General features: G+C 32.3%; 1 protein-coding gene across 3 annotated transcripts in view; it reads left to right on the top strand.

The window, feature by feature from the left end:
• Positions 1–11,571, top strand: part of GRIK2 (glutamate ionotropic receptor kainate type subunit 2) — a gene marked incomplete at both ends in the record, with an annotated part of 633,053 nt that extends 621,482 nt beyond the window's left edge. The window contains one exon of one of the 3 annotated variants that reach the window (XM_082855302.1): positions 11,407–11,571. In XM_082855302.1, the coding sequence (XP_082711428.1) occupies positions 11,407–11,571 (165 nt within the window). Of the gene's footprint in view, positions 1–7,331; positions 7,380–8,934; positions 9,055–11,406 lie in introns of those variants that run through there. The other 2 variants (XM_082855303.1, XM_082855304.1) reach the window with 2 other exon arrangements.
• Between the last annotated feature and the right edge of the window lie 5,673 nt (positions 11,572–17,244).

The following is a 17,244-nucleotide window of genomic DNA, read 5'->3' as shown; positions in this document are numbered from 1 at the left end:
TTAGATCTTTTCCCATACAGGCCATCACAGAGTATTGAGTAGAGTTCCCTGTGCTATACAGTAGGTCCTTATTAGTTATCCATTTTATATATAGTAGTGTGTATATGTCAATCCCAGTCTCCCAATTTATCCCTCCCCTCCCTTACCCCGGTAACCATAAGTTTGTTTTCTACATCAGTAACTCTATTTCTGTTTTGTAGATAAGTTCATTTGCGTGTGGGTGCCTCTCTCCCTATTAGACTCTTACTTCCTTTAAGAAAGTAATTTTGATTTGTATTGCCAAGGTCTCAGACAGTGTCTGTTGGCGTAAGATCTTTCTTTCCTTCTTTCTTCCTTTCACCCTTGTCCCCTCCCTCCCTCTTTCTTTCCCTTTCTTTCTTTCTTTCTCTTTCTTTCCTTCCTTCTTCTTTCCTTCTTCCTTCCTTCCTTCCTTTTCTTTCTTTCTTTCTTTCTTTCTTTCTTTCCCTTCCTCCCTTCCTTCCTTCCTTTTCTCTCTTTCTCTCTCTCTCTTTCTATTAAATAATGAAGTTGATTTCAGTAACTTATTTAGAAAAGTCTATCATAAAGAATAAAAAAGAACTATTTTTCCATACAATTCAAAAGAACTATGTTTATAAAGTAAATAATAATGGGTTTATTAGAAGTGATCCATTTTATTTACTGTGATCAATTAGGTTCTTGGGCTCAATTCTCTTTCATTTTTCCTGAGAAAAATATTTTATTTTGTTGGGCTATATGGTTTGTTTAATACCTTACTTAATTTATTAAAGTTAGCTGTGAAATATTCCTAGATTTTCTCATAAGATCTGCATGAAAACATACAGAAATTCACAGTTTATACTTATAATTGTGTCTTTAACTGAAATTTTTAAAATTTTAAAAACAAAGTAAACATTTCAAAACTTATTCATTTACTCAACAATTATTCACTGAGAACCAAACATGAAATGAATTGTATTTACGTGTTGGAGGAAAGCAGGATATATTATTCACGACTCCAGCCCCAAAATACTTTATCATCTCATTTTGCTTCTCTTTCTCCATTTCTTTTTTCTTTCTTTAATTTATAATATTCTAGTATTTTGTAAAAGAGCAAATTAAAATTTCTATCTTTATCTGAATAGGCAGGCAGATAAAATATACACACAGTCTAGTTGAAAATGAGGTTTTTGTTTAAAATTTATGAATAACTAATATATTACCATGTCAAGTCTTACCTCCAATGATGATGATGATGATAAAATTAGTGATAATTATTATTATTATTTAAAGATGAAAATAAAATGTCTCTTACAGCACATATTTTGTAAGATATTAATGGAACAAATAGGTCTATAATGACTATAGTCTATAATGACTATAATGTTGTTATATTTCCAAGTTTTTTGATAACTAAGAGTAGCATAAGAATGTAATATTTTTAAATGAGGGTAGGTTAAAACTGAAAACAGAAGATAATGCTGAAATATGTAGACCTTATAAAAATCCCAAAATTGTAAATTGTATTCCTTTCCAATAACCACAAGATGGTGTATTACAATTTTTAAAATACTTAATGGTTTTAATTTTGATGCAAATATTAATGCATCAAGGATATATTGCTTTTCATTTATTCAGACTTGTAAACTAAATAGGTATTTATTTTTTGATGGTTTTTACAGTATGACCTGACCATTTGGAAAGATACTCAAAATGTTTTTCTTTTCTGAATGTAGCTGAAAAAGTATCTAACCAACATGTGGATTTTCTAATTGATTTTCTTTGTGCCTTAACTTTTCCCTGATTTAAAAAATATTACTACTTAAGGTTTATTCAGTAAGCAATCCAAGAAACTTCTGTACATCTTAGGCAATTAGAGCATTTCAGGTTACGTGGCTTTGTTTGAAAGGTCCTGTGTTCACCTTGTAAATCTTACTTATAACTGAAAAAAAGCTGCTTAATATACAGAATTTTATTTTCTCTGGTAATATATCATCTTTATGATTATACATTGGTTTTGTAAGCATGAGTTGTAAATGATTGTAATAATTTTAATTTTTATAAAAATATTTTATGACATAATTATGGTTTATTAATTTTTTGGAATTATTCATCATTTCTTACATATTTGAATATGTCTTCTTTTAAAAGGTATAAATAATTCTGCCCTCTTGATTTCCAACAAAAGTAGCAATATAATTTACATAGTTGGATCTTTTGTTTTTATCTGTCTATAGAAATATTTTCTTTTCCATGTAATTGAAAATGGATTTGCCTGTACAAATTGTTTCTTCTTGAACATCAGGTTGAACATGAATCTTTGAGTTTCTTGATATGAAAAACTTAATAACAAAATATCCCTTTCTTATTACTTAAGTATAAATAAAATGTAGTAAATATGCCTGAGAAATAAAAATATAAAAATTATTGCTCAGATATTGAATTTCTAAGCTATGTGTCCTGTCTTGGATACATATTTTTTGTTCTAACGTCCCTCTAAGATGATTGAAGTACATTTTAAGAACTACTTAGTATGGCTGTTTTTCAGCATATGGTCCATTGTAGTCTACATAGTTGTTTGCATTATAGAACACTGGTAAATCTTATCAAAGATAATCTCTAAGTAATACAATAATTTCCCATCACTGAAAACTAAAAAAAAAACTTGAGGACACATGGAATATTCTTCAGTGTATAGTTGAATAACAAATGTAAAAGGCAGTTTTAACTCACAGTAGAAGAACAAATAAATGAAACAATGCAATCTGAGGAATAAGAAGAAAATCAGAGTGGCTTAGTTTAAACCTGCAAGACTTACTTCACTCTGTATGACAGACGCTAGGTCCATCCACCTCACTACAAATAACTCAATTTCGTTTCTTTTTATGGCTGAGTAATATTACACTGTATATATGTGCCACATCTTCTTTATCCATTCATCTGTCAATGGACACTTACATATGGAATCTAAAAAAAAAAAAAAAGGTTATGAAGAACCTAGGGGCAGGACAGAAATAAAGACGCAGACATAGAAAATGGACTTGAGGACACGGGGAGGGGGAAGGGTAAGCTGGGATGAAGTGAGAGAGTTGCATGGACTTATATACACTACCAAATGTAAAACAGATAGCTAGTGGGAAGCAGCCGCATAGCACAGGGAGATCAGCTCCGTGCTTTGTGACCACCTAGAGGGGTGGGACAGGGAGGGTGGGAGGGAGATGCAAGAGGGAGGGGATATGGGGATATATGTACATGTATATCTGATTCACTTTGTTATAAAGCAGAAACTAACACACCATTGGAAAGCAATTATACTCCAATAAAGATGTTAAAAAAAAAATCCTGCAAGACTAGAGATTCTGGGTGAAAGATTATTCACAAGGAAAACACTTTTCAAAGCTGGCTGAATCTGTATTTCATGGAACCAGAAGAATGAAAAGAAGTTGTTCACAGATCCTTATGCAGAAATTGCTTCCAGAATGCTGAAGAATTAGTTCTAACAGGAGTAATGCTTTGTAAAAGAAATCATTTATTGATAATATATAGGAATGCAAACATTGTCATAAATCATCAGTAAAGATTTTATTCCAATATTTACATTTTCCAAATAATGCCTATTTACAAACCACAGTATATTTGTGCTTTTCATATATGGGATTTTTATTTAATATATGGAATTTTAATTTAATGTATAGAATTTTAACTGCATTTAGCTGTTCAGAAGTTAAAGTTATGAGTACTTTTCTTTTTTAACATCTTTATTGGAGTATAATTGCCTTACAATGGTGTGCTAGCCTCTGCTCTACAACAAAGTGAATCAGCCATACATAAACATATGCTCCCACATCTCCTCCCTCCCACGTCTCCCCCTCTCCCCCCTCCCCATCCCACCCCTCCAGGCGGTCACAAAGCACGGAGCTGATCTCCCTGTGCCACGCGGCTGCCTCCCACCAGCCATCCACTCTACGCTTGGTAGTGCATATATGTCCATGCCACTCTCTCACTCTGTCACAGCCCACCCCTCCCCCTCCCCATATCCCCTAGTCCATTCTCTAGTAGGTCTGTGTCTTTATTCCCATCTTGCCCCTAGGTTCTTCATGACCTTTTCTTTTTTTCTTAAATTCCATATATATGTGTTAGCATACGGTATTTGTTTTTCTCTTTCTGACTTACTTCACTCTGTATGACAGACTCTAGGTCCATCCACCTCACTACAAATAACTCAATTTCATTTCTTTTTATGGCTGAGTAATATTCCATTGTATATATGTGCCACATCTTCTTTATGCATTCATCTGTTGATGGACACTTAGGTTGCTCCCATGTCCTGGCTATTGTAAATAGAGCTGCAATGAACATTTTGGTTCATGCTGAGTACATTTTTAATATAATAAAATTTAGCTATGCAGCATGCTGATATTTAGAAGTTAAAAGTTGCAAATAAACTATGGACAAATAGTGCATTTTGTATTGTTTTTATGTTACTGCCTTTCTCTGAGAGCAGAGTATCTCTCAATTTCCACTAATAACCTACATAGGGACTAACTAGATGGGTCTTAAAAATGATTTTACATATAAATATAAAATCATACTTCAAAATGAGATGCTAATCTTCATTTTACTCACTAAATAGTTGCAAGTAGTTGCAAATCAGCAAAAAGATTTTTAAATCATTCATTTATGATAACTCATCCTCTTTTTATGCCCATAAATAATGTTTTAAAATAAGATTGTAGCTGATTTTCATAACTGGCTTTAGAATTTCTAAAGTGTAATATCTCATTTGAGTACGAAGTTACTCTGAGAGCTATGCAAAGATTATTATCCATATTGTGCAGATGAGGATAAGTATCTCAAGTGTCAAGTGTGTTTCCCAAGGTCAAAGATGCCTAGACTAACTCTATTTACACTATATCACACTACACAAAGTGGAGGTAGAATATTTAACTATTTTTCTTGACAGTTTTTCTCTCTGATGTTCTGTTGACAAGATGTGTGCAGTAGGAGTTTGAATTAGATAGACAGATTATGGGCTTTGATCATGAGCCCTGTATAGTCATTTCATTTTCCTGGACATTAAGCATGAGTTTTGAAATAAAAAAGACTTGGGATCATTCTTCAAGTATGTTCAACCTTGGATAAAATTACTTAACTTTTTCTATAAATCTTTTAAAATAAATAAATGAATGGGTTACAAATACACCACAAATGAAAATGTTTTTGAAATTAATCTAGTTTATATACATAGTTTTTTGCATGTGTCTGGTATATAATAAGCAGCTGTTGTTATAATATAATTATCATTTTTATTTCTAATGCTGTTATATTTTAACTGCTGTACCTTAAAGGAAAGAGAGCTCTCCTGGAATTAAGCATTAGTTATTTGGATGTTATATACTTTGTTGAAAAATTGTTATTATTATGACTGCTAGCAAGAATACGATGATTAACACTGCTTTTTCTTAAAATTGACTTCACAGCTGTATCAACTAAAGTGGTATTGAAGCTTGTCAGACCTTATATATTGATATTTCTGGCTCAAGTAGGGAAAGTGTGAAAATGCGTAATGACGCCCCGTTTTTCTCCATCTCATTGTATTTGCAAAATGCGCTATAATGATATTCAGTAACTGTTTCTGTAAGAGTTAAGGTTTCTGAGAATATTTTAATCTTTGGTTATGTTTATCATTGTAAAATAATCCAGGCTAAAGAGTAGGATGCTTTGTCATTTTATCTATTGAGAAAAAATAATTTAGCCCCCTAATTTTTTTTCTGTCTGATTTATTATTTAGTGCTCAAAAAATTACCATTTATTAAGAGGAGAGTCCAGGTAGAAGCCTCAGCTGAAATTCAAATCACTGTTAATGAGGCAGGCTAATATAATAACACACTTATGGAATGGAAGTCAAGAGAATAGTGTTCCCCTTTTAGCTCGGTTACCAGTTATATGCATACCCGTCTGACTGCACAGCTTATCTAAATAATATAATTTTTTTAAAAGAGAGCTGCTCTAAAACTGAATGTCAAGATCAAAGTTGCTATATAAATGTATTTTTGACATGAGTGTCTTAACTAGTCATTTTTCATCTCTCATTGCTTCACTGTTACATTCATATAGCCTTAGGTAAATTCATACTTCTGATGTATAGCATTAGCTATTTGATATTTTTAAAAGACTGCCAATTAAAGAGTACAAATCAAAAGGAACGGGCCATGTTAAATGACATTTATCTTCCTCATTCAATGCACCAACATTTATATAAAATATTGCATATTACATCAAATATACTTTTTATTTCCTTTTAGTTATTATTTAGTTAATTTAATTATTATCTAATGTGGAATAATCTTCTGCAGGGATTAATTACAGTGACTGTTTGGACTTGTCTCTACTACATGTGATCTGGAATTCTTGGTCAAATGGCCTACAGCATCAGAAATTAATTAGAAAATGTCTGAGAATGAACGAGGTATCCGTAATCAGTTAAATAATTTAAATGACAAACAAAACAAAACAGTTTGGTTGATATACGCTAGTACATATTAGGACATTGCACCACAAAATCTGTTAGAAGCAGCTTAAAGATGTTTTAATAGGGCTTCAGATAGAAACTGTATGCAAAAATGGTTGGAAATTATTCTGAATGAATATTGGAATATCATTTAGTTAATTTTATACCATCAAAGAATAGGACAGCAAGATGTATAAAACAGTTTCCTCCTTAAAAAATATATACTAAATAGAGACCTGATAGTAGCATGTAATATTTATGATTATTTCTCTTTCAATTGATAAATGACTATATATTCAACATGAAAGTGATGAGCTTCAAAGTTAAAAAAATTAAACTGGTTATTTTTCATCAGTGGCTGTTTTTTTAAAAAAAGACATTGCTAAATATAAAGATTTTAACTTAAAAATGAAATTTAAATATATCAGTGTTCAATGTGGAGCATGTTTACAACTAGATTTCTAATATTAAAACAATTTATGTACTTCTCAAAGTGCTGTCACATCATGTTATCATATAAACATATCTGTAAATTAGAAAGTTAAGCTATTAAGAATAAATTATTCTATTACACCAAGAATGATATTCTTCAGAACATTTATCTGCAGACTATTTATGTGTTTTCTTATACTTAAAATTAAAAAAGAAAATAGCTTGTTTAAAAGGCAATGTATATATAGCCAAATTCATATTTTTAAGATTTCCAGACCTTCATTGTTTCAATTAGAGATGTGTAAATACAGGTTGCCTCATTAAATATAGTGAATTTTATAATGAGTTTAATAATTTAAATGCAATTATACATGCTAACCAGCTCAAAGATTTAAATTTTCATTTTCAGGAATCTTCTATTTGGTTAGTGCCACCCTACCATCCAGACACTGTTTAGTAAACTTTTGAAACTTACTAAAAGAGGTTTTTAATAATGGTTAGTATCTTTGCACCTTTCTTTTTTCTTTTTGTAGTCTGTTATATTGTGCAGAAACATTTTTGTTGTTGTTTTCACCCTAAGAAACTTTATTTAATGACACAATTCGTGTGTTTCTATCTCTAAGAAGTAATTTGAAAAGCATGGTAGTTTTCTTTCTCTCCCTCCCTCCCTTCCTTCCTTCCTCTCTCTCCCTCTCTCTCTTTTATTCTTTCTTCTTCCCCTTCTCCCTCCTCCTCATCTTCTTTCTTCTTCATTATAACCCAGGAAATTTCCTGTCAAGTGCATTTGGGTTTTTCAAAACCTTATTTCATAGTTCAGTAAAAAAGACATTTTAAAAATTCTGATCATGATATGAAGTAGGAAAGATAATTTGTCTCTATCAAATGACAACAAGTTAGAACTTTAAAAATCAGACAGTAATTTTTTGGCAACATACAACACAGGGAAACAACTATATTTTACAATCATCTCTACAGTTTCAACTTTAGATTCTTACATAGATCAAGATATGGAATTTACATTCTAAAGCTTTAAAAAGAGAAAAGAATATGTATTTGCCCTAATGCCACAAGTGAACTGTACTTTATGGTATCATTAATTTTTAAAATTTGTCATGTTGATTCCAAACTCTTGCTCAAATCTAAAGGTTTTCATAGTTTTGTGAAGGATTAGAAATATTATACAAGTGAGAAAAGAACCTATTGTCTTATGGTGACTTTATTAGAACCTAAGATAAAACAATTTTTTAGGTAAACTTACATTGATAGATCAAAAAAGAACTGGCAAAATTCAGCTTATTCAGAGAAAAAATTAACAAAAGTGATGAATGACATTATATAATCAAGGCTACTGATTGCTTAAAGGTTTCTTGATTAAAATTTTCACTTTCTAATGGCTTTGTAAAATAGCGAAAGCCTAAAATAGTAATGGTGGGGTTACATGTTTATAATTTTCATAGCTTCTAAATTTGTAAATATTATTTACTTAAGATAAGTTTAAATTATAAAAGATAAAAGTATTGTGATCTTTGGGGCAGGGATTTTACCTATGTTTTATGTTAATCAGCATTATAAAATTTACATTACCTAAAATTGCTTAAAAGAATTTAAATGTCTTTATTTGTAGTCTGAAGTTAAGTACAGGATACTAATACAGTTTACTTTTTAACTTATTGGAAATAAAATTGAGTCATTTCATAGCTGAATGGGTATGTATACTTATAAGATTTTTTTTTCTAAGAAAATCAGTTTAGATCACTGTCTTACTATGGACAAAACAATATTCTATTCTATCACTTTTTTAAATTAGTATAATCAAAATGTCTAAAAATTCAGCTTGCCAAAGACAGTGTTATAAATTATTTAACATTTAGAAAATTTATTTGTTTTAAATGAAGGCTTATTTCAAACAATTCAGCATTAGCCATGTCCTATAACATTTTAAAGTGTCGATGGCATCAAGTTCTGACCTTGTTACATTACCTAATCAATTCTTCTGTTAAATGTTTCAACAGAGAACCAAGACTAAGTTACCTCAAGACTATGTATTCCTCCCTCTTTTGGAGTCAGATTTTTCCATTTCTACAGTGTTGTCATCATCACCATCTTCATCATCATTATCATCATGTTCTTAATAAGTACATCTAATAGTAGGTATTAAGCAACAAAAAACACTGTGTCCCTATACTGGCTGTCAGGTGTCATACAGATCCTTTAATAGAAATAGAATTCATGGATTTCGGAACTGTATTATTTAACACATAATAAATAACGCATAGAAATAACTCCATAGTTAATGGGGAATTCATGTGTAGCACATAATCATCTCCCATTACAAGTACTAATAAATTAATATTTTTACTAATTTAATGTTATTAAAGTTTTATCTGATTAATTAGATCACTTGTACACAATGCATTTTACTAAGCTTCTGAAGAAAAACCTTTTTAAGCTTTTTTTAAGCAATTGAATTAGAAACGTTAAAAAAGAATTAAAATGTTAAGGTCATGTATGACTATTGTTAATTCAGTCAACATTTAAAGAACATGTGTGTACAAGTCAGTGCCATGAGCACTTAATCTCTGCTCTTTACAATTCAGTGAGAGGGATGCATACACCTAGAGGCCAGAAAGAGAAACATGATAATGAATGAAAAATACTGAATTGAGTGAAAATAATGAGCCTGATCAATTGGAAAGTGATTCCTGAATAAGTTAAAATTTGAGTCATGTCTGGAGGTAAGGGATAAAGCTGGATTGATGTGAAAGATGAAGGAACTCTGCTAGGTAAAAGAGCAAGGAGAAGCAAAGTAGAAAAAACTTGGAGGTCCAAAGAGAAGAGTGTGTGTAGAGAAAAAAGGAAAAGGTTGGGGGGAGAGATGAGGTAGAGCTGACTCAGAGAGGTCATGATAGAAAAAAGAGGAGAATTGGATTTTACCTGTTTCTTGGACCAAAAAAATACTATTAATAACCAGTGTTTAGAACAGTAGATTATCTGATAATGGCGAGCTTTTTGAGAATGGCCTAGACATAGAGGTGGGAAGATCACTAAGGAAACTGTTCAGGAATCCATAAAAGAAAAATGAGAATATAGCCAGGAATGTACAAGAAGTTATTAGGGCAGGGTCAAAATCACAAAATTTGGTATCAGAATATCTTGCTGGAGGTGTAGGTGTGAGCTGCAGAAAGTGACTTATCTTTTCTCTGAATCCGTTTTCTCTGTTGTACAGATGCCCACCTTAATTCAGTATTAGTTTGTGTCACAGAGGTGATGTATACAAAGTATTTTTTTAAAATATAAGGCATGTATATGGTATTAAATATTTTTATCCTGTATTATTTTGGAATTAGCCTAAGCTGATAAACAACAAAGAAGCAATACCAAAAACAAAAAACTAAGTCTTCACATGTATATTTAATTAGGTTTATTTCATTATGTTTCCATATCACTTTTTGGAATTTTGTAAATTTTTCATACTTGTCCACATTTTTAGTTGTTGTCCACATTTTTAGTTCTTGCACAGAAAGAGCCTAAGTCTTAGACCATCTGAATGTCAACAACAATGTGAAACTGGTTCATGAATCTGATTTATGTGTACCTAACACACGTATCTCAATTAGCTGGGGAGGGAGACTAACAAATTTTTGTTTCATGTTTTGACTCTGTAATAGGAATTTGAGGAGTGTGTAATAATGAGCCCCAGATATATAGAATTTCTGGCAAATCTATTGCCAATAAAACAGGAATTTAGAAAAAAATTACGTATAGGGTCATTTTTTTCTTCATGGAATAAATTATTTATCAGCTCTCAGTTATCAAGCTGATGGTGACAAAGAAGTTAATATGTGTGCATGGATTTTTAATGTGATACAATGTCATTTCATGATTAGCTCATACGTGTTTGTAATCATCATCGATAGTTTTACAGGCAGAATCACAAAATGATACAATGAATAGCAGAAATTATTTTCCATATTTTATGTCTAAATGTGTGAGTACTATTTTTGTTCTGTTATGAAATGCACGATGAAGAATCCACGTTTAAAGAAAATTTTCATATCTCATGTTGTGATCTAAAAACCAGTTCATTTTTTTCTAATTTTTTAAAATAGCAAAAATGGATTTCTGGTAACCAATTTGTGTATATGTGCTTATAGTTAAATTTTAAGGTCGATTTATATCTTATAATGTTAATTTTATATCTGAAAATCTTATTCAACATATATGTAATGTATGCATTCCTAGTTGGCAGTTCACTTCACTATCAGGTGGAGATTTTCTTTAAACTTGCCCACTCTGATAAAATATTTTAATTATCATGATTTGTATGTTAAAATTGTAAAAATTTGTTATAATTTTCATAATGGAGTTTTTCAAAACTTCAAGGCTGCTATGTTGACAAGTCTTTGAGAACGATTTTAATATTGTTTCAGGACCGTTGCCATGGATCTGTTTTGTAATATTTCGTTTTCTGTGTTATTCTGTAGAGGTCCTTCTGTAGTGCCATGGTAGAGGAATTGAGGATGTCCCTGAAGTGCCAGCGTCGGGTAAAACACAAGCCACAGGCCCCAGTTATTGTGAAAACAGAAGAAGTTATCAACATGCACACATTTAACGACAGAAGGTTGCCAGGTAAAGAAACCATGGCATAAAGCTGGGAGGCCAAACACCCAAGCACAAACTGTCGTCTGTTTTTCCAAACAATTTAGCGAGAATGTTTCCTGTGGAAATATGCAACCTGTGCAAAATAAAATGAGTTACCTCATGCCGCTGTGTCTATGAACTCGAGACTCTGTGATCTAAGCAGTTGCAGTGATCAGACTTGAGTTACAGGCATCATGGAGAACCAAGTTACACGGGGTTAAACTGTTTATCATGGGTTCCTCCCTTCTTCTGAGTGAATGTTACATACGCATTTGTGGCTGGTTTCAAATGCAGTTCAGTAAGAAATTACAGGTTCCTTTTGAGGCCCAACTGTTGCCAGGAGATGGAGCATAATTGCCCCAAGGGTAACGAGGTAAAAAAATCATTAAGAATAAAAATACTTGGAATCAGCAAAAACTGTAGTGTTGCAAGAAACAATACAGTCTTCTGAACATCCAGATAAGAGGGTAGTGATGTTACTAGCCCCCAACTACTCAGTATAATGATCATCTGAATTGACAATACGTGTTTATAAGATGTGATAAAAATGTAATGCAAAACAAATCTGACTTTCATGGCAAGTGGAATATGAAGCAGATCTTCATCAGTGTTTTTCTTTCTTTTTGTTTTTTCGACAGTCTGTGTCACTGATTGAGATAGAAATGTCAATTACCAAGGAAATAATGTTTTCTCTTATATTCACCATGGCAGGAGATTTAACATGTAACTCTATCAAATCCCTACCTATTCCCCAGACACCCTTTCCCCACTCCCGCACCGAGAAAAAAAACAACAGTTGGTTCAGAGATTCTGAATTAAAAAGGATGATGTTTTGCAATCTTTGTCTTAAGTTGTAAAAGAGGGCTGAGTGTTGATAGTTCTGTGGAAGACTGAAACTTTCATTCTAACATTCAGATATGTTAATCCAAACCCTCCTTCCTGCTATAAATGAACTTGATGGAGCCTGGGCAGATCTCAGTGAAAGGATAAAGGGGACTGGTCATCTAAAGAAAAGTACGTGTGGTGAACTTTGACGTGGACTGCATTTATCAATACAGTCACAATGTTAAATGAACAAAATTCTTGAGCAGTTTTTTTCAAAAAAATGTTCAGGTTTATTTGTGGAAATGCAAGATTTCTATGAAAATAGTTTTTGTATGGAAATTTTTGTAATACTTTTTATCAACAAAATAAGAACATGCGTTCCTGTCAGGGGTGTGATGTCAAGCATGAATGGTAGTGCGTGTGCACCACCAACGTTTGGTGAAAACTATTTTTATCAAGAAAAAAAGGAATCATAGAAGAGAAATATTTTCAAGTTAGATAATATAAAAGCTAGGTGCACTACCACCACTGCTTACCATGCCACACCCCTGGTTTCCACGAGGCTGATAACATACTGTAACGAACAATTGTGTGTAAAATGGTAAAAGACACAGAACTCTTGACAACATTGTGATAACAGTTGAGTGCACACAGTTTGCTGTTTGAATCCAATGCACAAAATTTAAAAAAATCATTAAAATTATGTCCATTTTACTTTCATCTTTGACTTTCATTTTTCTCTTGTATGGGTAAAGGAATACACAATATGCTCCTTGCATGAAGGGAAGTATACAGGTCATCAAGGATGGCCACTTCCCAACTACCTGGAGAAAAGAAGAAAAAAGCTCAGGCCATGAGCTATTCAGATGTAAGAAAAGCTGGACTGGGATATAAAATGTAATCTTCAGGCTTAGTGCAGTTCAAATGAGAAAACTAGCAGTTCTAGAGGCTATAGTCATGATCTTACCTCTTCTGTGAGTGGATATTGACTATGTCAATAGGGTTGTGTAAGACTGTATAGTGATTGCTGATATTATATTTGAAGTTCAACTGATGTCCAATTTAAGAATCAATTGTGCATTGATAATATAATTCAATGAAGGGAGAGGAAAAGATAGGCTCAATATCAAAAATAAGTTAAAAAAAACACAAAAAACTTCATTCTGTCCCAAAATTTAACTTTAGGGAGTTATATAAGTCACTATTACAAATCTCAGCATTGGTTTTGTTTTTTTTTTTTTTTAGTGGTAAATAACCTCAAATAACATAGCTTATAAAAATGTTTAGATTTTGGTCAATATTAAGCTTTTCCTCAATCAGATTCTAATCAGATTTTAAAGAACTTCTAAATTCAGTTCTTCATTATATTAAACAACCTTAATAATTGGCAGAAAATGACAACTTTAATTATTTTTAAATAGGAAATAACTATTTAGATCTTTGGTATGATTTGATAATAATTTTATTTAAGTATTAAGTTAACAAATTTCAAAAAATATTAAAAAACCTGTTGTATTTTAACTCCAAAGGTAGTTTAGAACATATAAATGATGTGTAATATTTAACTTTTATCCACTTCCTAAAAGGTTCCTGCATTATTGCCAAAACAGATACTGCCCTACTCATTGGGTGCTTATGTGTATATGAAGTACTATTCTTAATTTTAATAAAATCTTGATTACTTTCAAAATAATTTCAACCAGTAAAAGAATGTCTCCTCTCTCTGGAAAGGCAATATATTGGAGTAAGATTATTCTCCAGTATCTAACACTCAAATTATAAAAAGAAGAGGAAGAGAATGTCTGTTCTAGTCGACAATGTAACCTGATGACTCCAGGTAATCAATGGAGACACATATACCACAAATAAATAACTCTAGCCAGTATGGAACACCGAGGGGGTATATTTACACACGCCACAATTAAATAACCCTAACCAGATCAAAGTATCAAGGATTTATATTCATTGTATTTCACAGCTAAGTAACCCTAACAACTATGAGAATACCAAGGAGATATATCCACACATTTACAAGAATAACCCTAACCATTATGGGAGCAGCAAGGGGACAGATTCTAGTTTACAAATATGTAAAATGAATAAGGATATTTTATTAATTAAAATCTTTCAAATATTTTGCAATTCAGTTACATATTTTTAAGAATAAGTTCCTTGTTATTACTGAATGAGTATATGTACTAAACACTAATGATTTTAAAGTATTTTAGCACAATGCTTTTTAATGTTTGTTTATTATGAAATTTGCATATAGCAAATCATATACAATGCATATATACAAGAGAATCATGGCATCTGGCTGTAGTGTGCACCAAGAATTGTTTGTCACTGGGAGTGGGCTATTCTATATATTCTGAAACTAGGCTTACTGTCACTCACCTCCAACTCTGAGGTGTAAATTTAAGCAGAATACTTTAATAGAGAGAAGAGAGTGCCCAGCTGTTTCCGGAAACAGAGCAGGAAAAAAATAATATGGGCCAGGCTCACCTAGGAATTTTGTCCTCAGTTTAAAAGATGGTAAATGGCAGTGAGAATTTGGTCATGACCGTCCTGAGTGTATCTGCAATTTGAGTCCTATTGCTCAATTTGAGTCCACGAGAGTGGCCCTTTGTGTCTGCAGCACAATCATTATTGTGAGATTCTTGCCATTTGAGGATCCCCTTAGGCTCTCCACCATGTAGGATCCCCTGTTGCCTTTAACAGATGTTCTCCCTTTTCTAGGTTTATCTCTAATTTTGGTGACTTCTAAAGAAGGATTACCCAAGAGGTCAACTTTTTGAGCTATTTCATGTGTAAAAATGCTTTTATTCTACTCTCATAAATAATTATTAGTTTTGCTGGGTGTAGAATTCTAAATTGAAAATAATTTTCTTAGATAAATTTGAAAGCATTTTTTCATTGTTTTCTTACTTCTAATTCACGCTGTACAAACGTGAAGCCATTCAGATCTCCAATTCTTGGTATGTGAATTTTTTTTTTTTAAATTCTCTCTTAGGTTTGTTTGATCTTCTGCTTGTCCCCAGCATCCTGAGATACTGGAGCTACCAAACTGCTGAGTCTACATTTATTACCTTTGCTTTCCTATTTCTCATTTCTGTCATCTTTATATTCCAAGTATTGTATTGAGTTTTTCATTTCTGCCAAATTATTTTAATTTCTATGAGTTCTTATTTTATGAATGTAATAATTTCTCTTATATCTCTGAAGACATTAATAGTAATCTTAGGACATTTCTTTCTCCCTGAAAAGACCTCAGTTTTCTCCCAGTTGTATTTTCCTATGTGCTTGTTTGGATTTCTATCTTCCATATTAGAGGTTTTCTTCAGATACTTGTTAATTCTGAGCAAACTGTTAATGATTAAGAAAAGGGGACTAAAATCTGATTTGGAAGCTCTATGTGCACAGCACAGTAGGGGAGAATATTTACCTAATTAGAGCTTTACCATAGATTAGTCTAGAGGGGCTATTTGTTGATGAATCCTTCAAAATGTCCCTATCTTTGGATCTTTCCTTTGATTACCCAGAAGAGTATCTTTTAATTTTCTGCCTGGAGATTAAGGCCCTGACTGCCAATGTTCTGCTAATCATAGGTTAAGCGCTCTTGAGATCTCTGCATTCTGCATTCAGAATGACTAAGGTCACTTAATCACCCTGTTTTAAATTTAGCAGTCAGGCTTTCAACTGGACCTGGCATCTTCTAGTCTGGAGTCCTTCATTTTTTCTCTTTTGAGAATAATTCCTTATCACTTTGATGAGGGGTGAAGAACAGCCTCGGAGGGGTGAGAAGAGGGAGGAGAATACAGGGATCCACTGTTTTCAAACTACATTCAATAGGTCCTCCTTGCTGTATTCTTCTCCTACACTATTAGTTATTAAGGCATATTGCACAGCTGGGTCTTGTGCCTTGGAAGATTCTGTGATATAATTTGATTGGTTCTCAACTTTTCACACCTCCTTGTTGTGTTCTTTCTCCTGCACTACTGGTTATTAAGGCATATTGCACAGCTGGGTCCTGTGCCTTGGAAGATTCTGTGATATAATCTGATTGGTTCTCAGCTTTTCACACTGACCATTTGGAATTCTATTTTTTCCAGTCTGCTTGGTTAACTATCATTTGTTCATGTGCTTTCTCCTTCCAAAAATTTTGTTGAAATTTTCACCTCTCTTGTTCTTATTCTTGGAGTTTTATACATTTAAAACAACAACAACGACAACAACAAATACCTCTCTACTATAATTTTTATGGTTGAGTAGGGAGCAAAATTTGATGCATGCATTCAATCCTTCACTCTTATCTGGAACAAGAACCCTGTCTCTAAAGAAAATATTATGCAGAAATCCAGCATAGGAGGCAAATAAAAACTAGAACTACTCTGGTTCTAATAGAGTAGAGACAGAACAGACCTTGCTTTTATAATTGTAAAGAATGTAATATTGTCAATGACTTCTTACCAAATATTTTTTCTAACTCGGTAGGTAAAGGGGATACTTCCACAATAAAAAAGAATTTCACAAAATGGAGCCCAAGAATATTTTTGAAATGGGGAAGATTTCAGTGCCTGTCAAATCATGCTAAATTTGGAATCCAATGGAACCCTAAGGGCTTAGGTCTAATTCAAAACATTCCAACTTCATTTTGTAAAGCTCAAGACGTATGTGTTATAATGTAGATAAGGAACACTTTCTTAGTGAACCACGATGAACTGTAAGATTTTAAGAATCCTCTTTAATGTACTGCCTTACACTGTACCTTGCCTTCACATTTATTATGAGTGTAATTTAAAAAAAAAATTAAACAAGTATATCCCTGCCTCTTTACAAAGAAGAGTAGCTGTTTT

This window comes from Leucopleurus acutus (genome assembly GCF_964270905.1).
Source record: "Leucopleurus acutus genome assembly, chromosome: 15".
NCBI lineage: Eukaryota > Metazoa > Chordata > Mammalia > Artiodactyla > Delphinidae > Leucopleurus > Leucopleurus acutus.
This window is presented reverse-complemented; position numbering and strand designations above follow the sequence as displayed.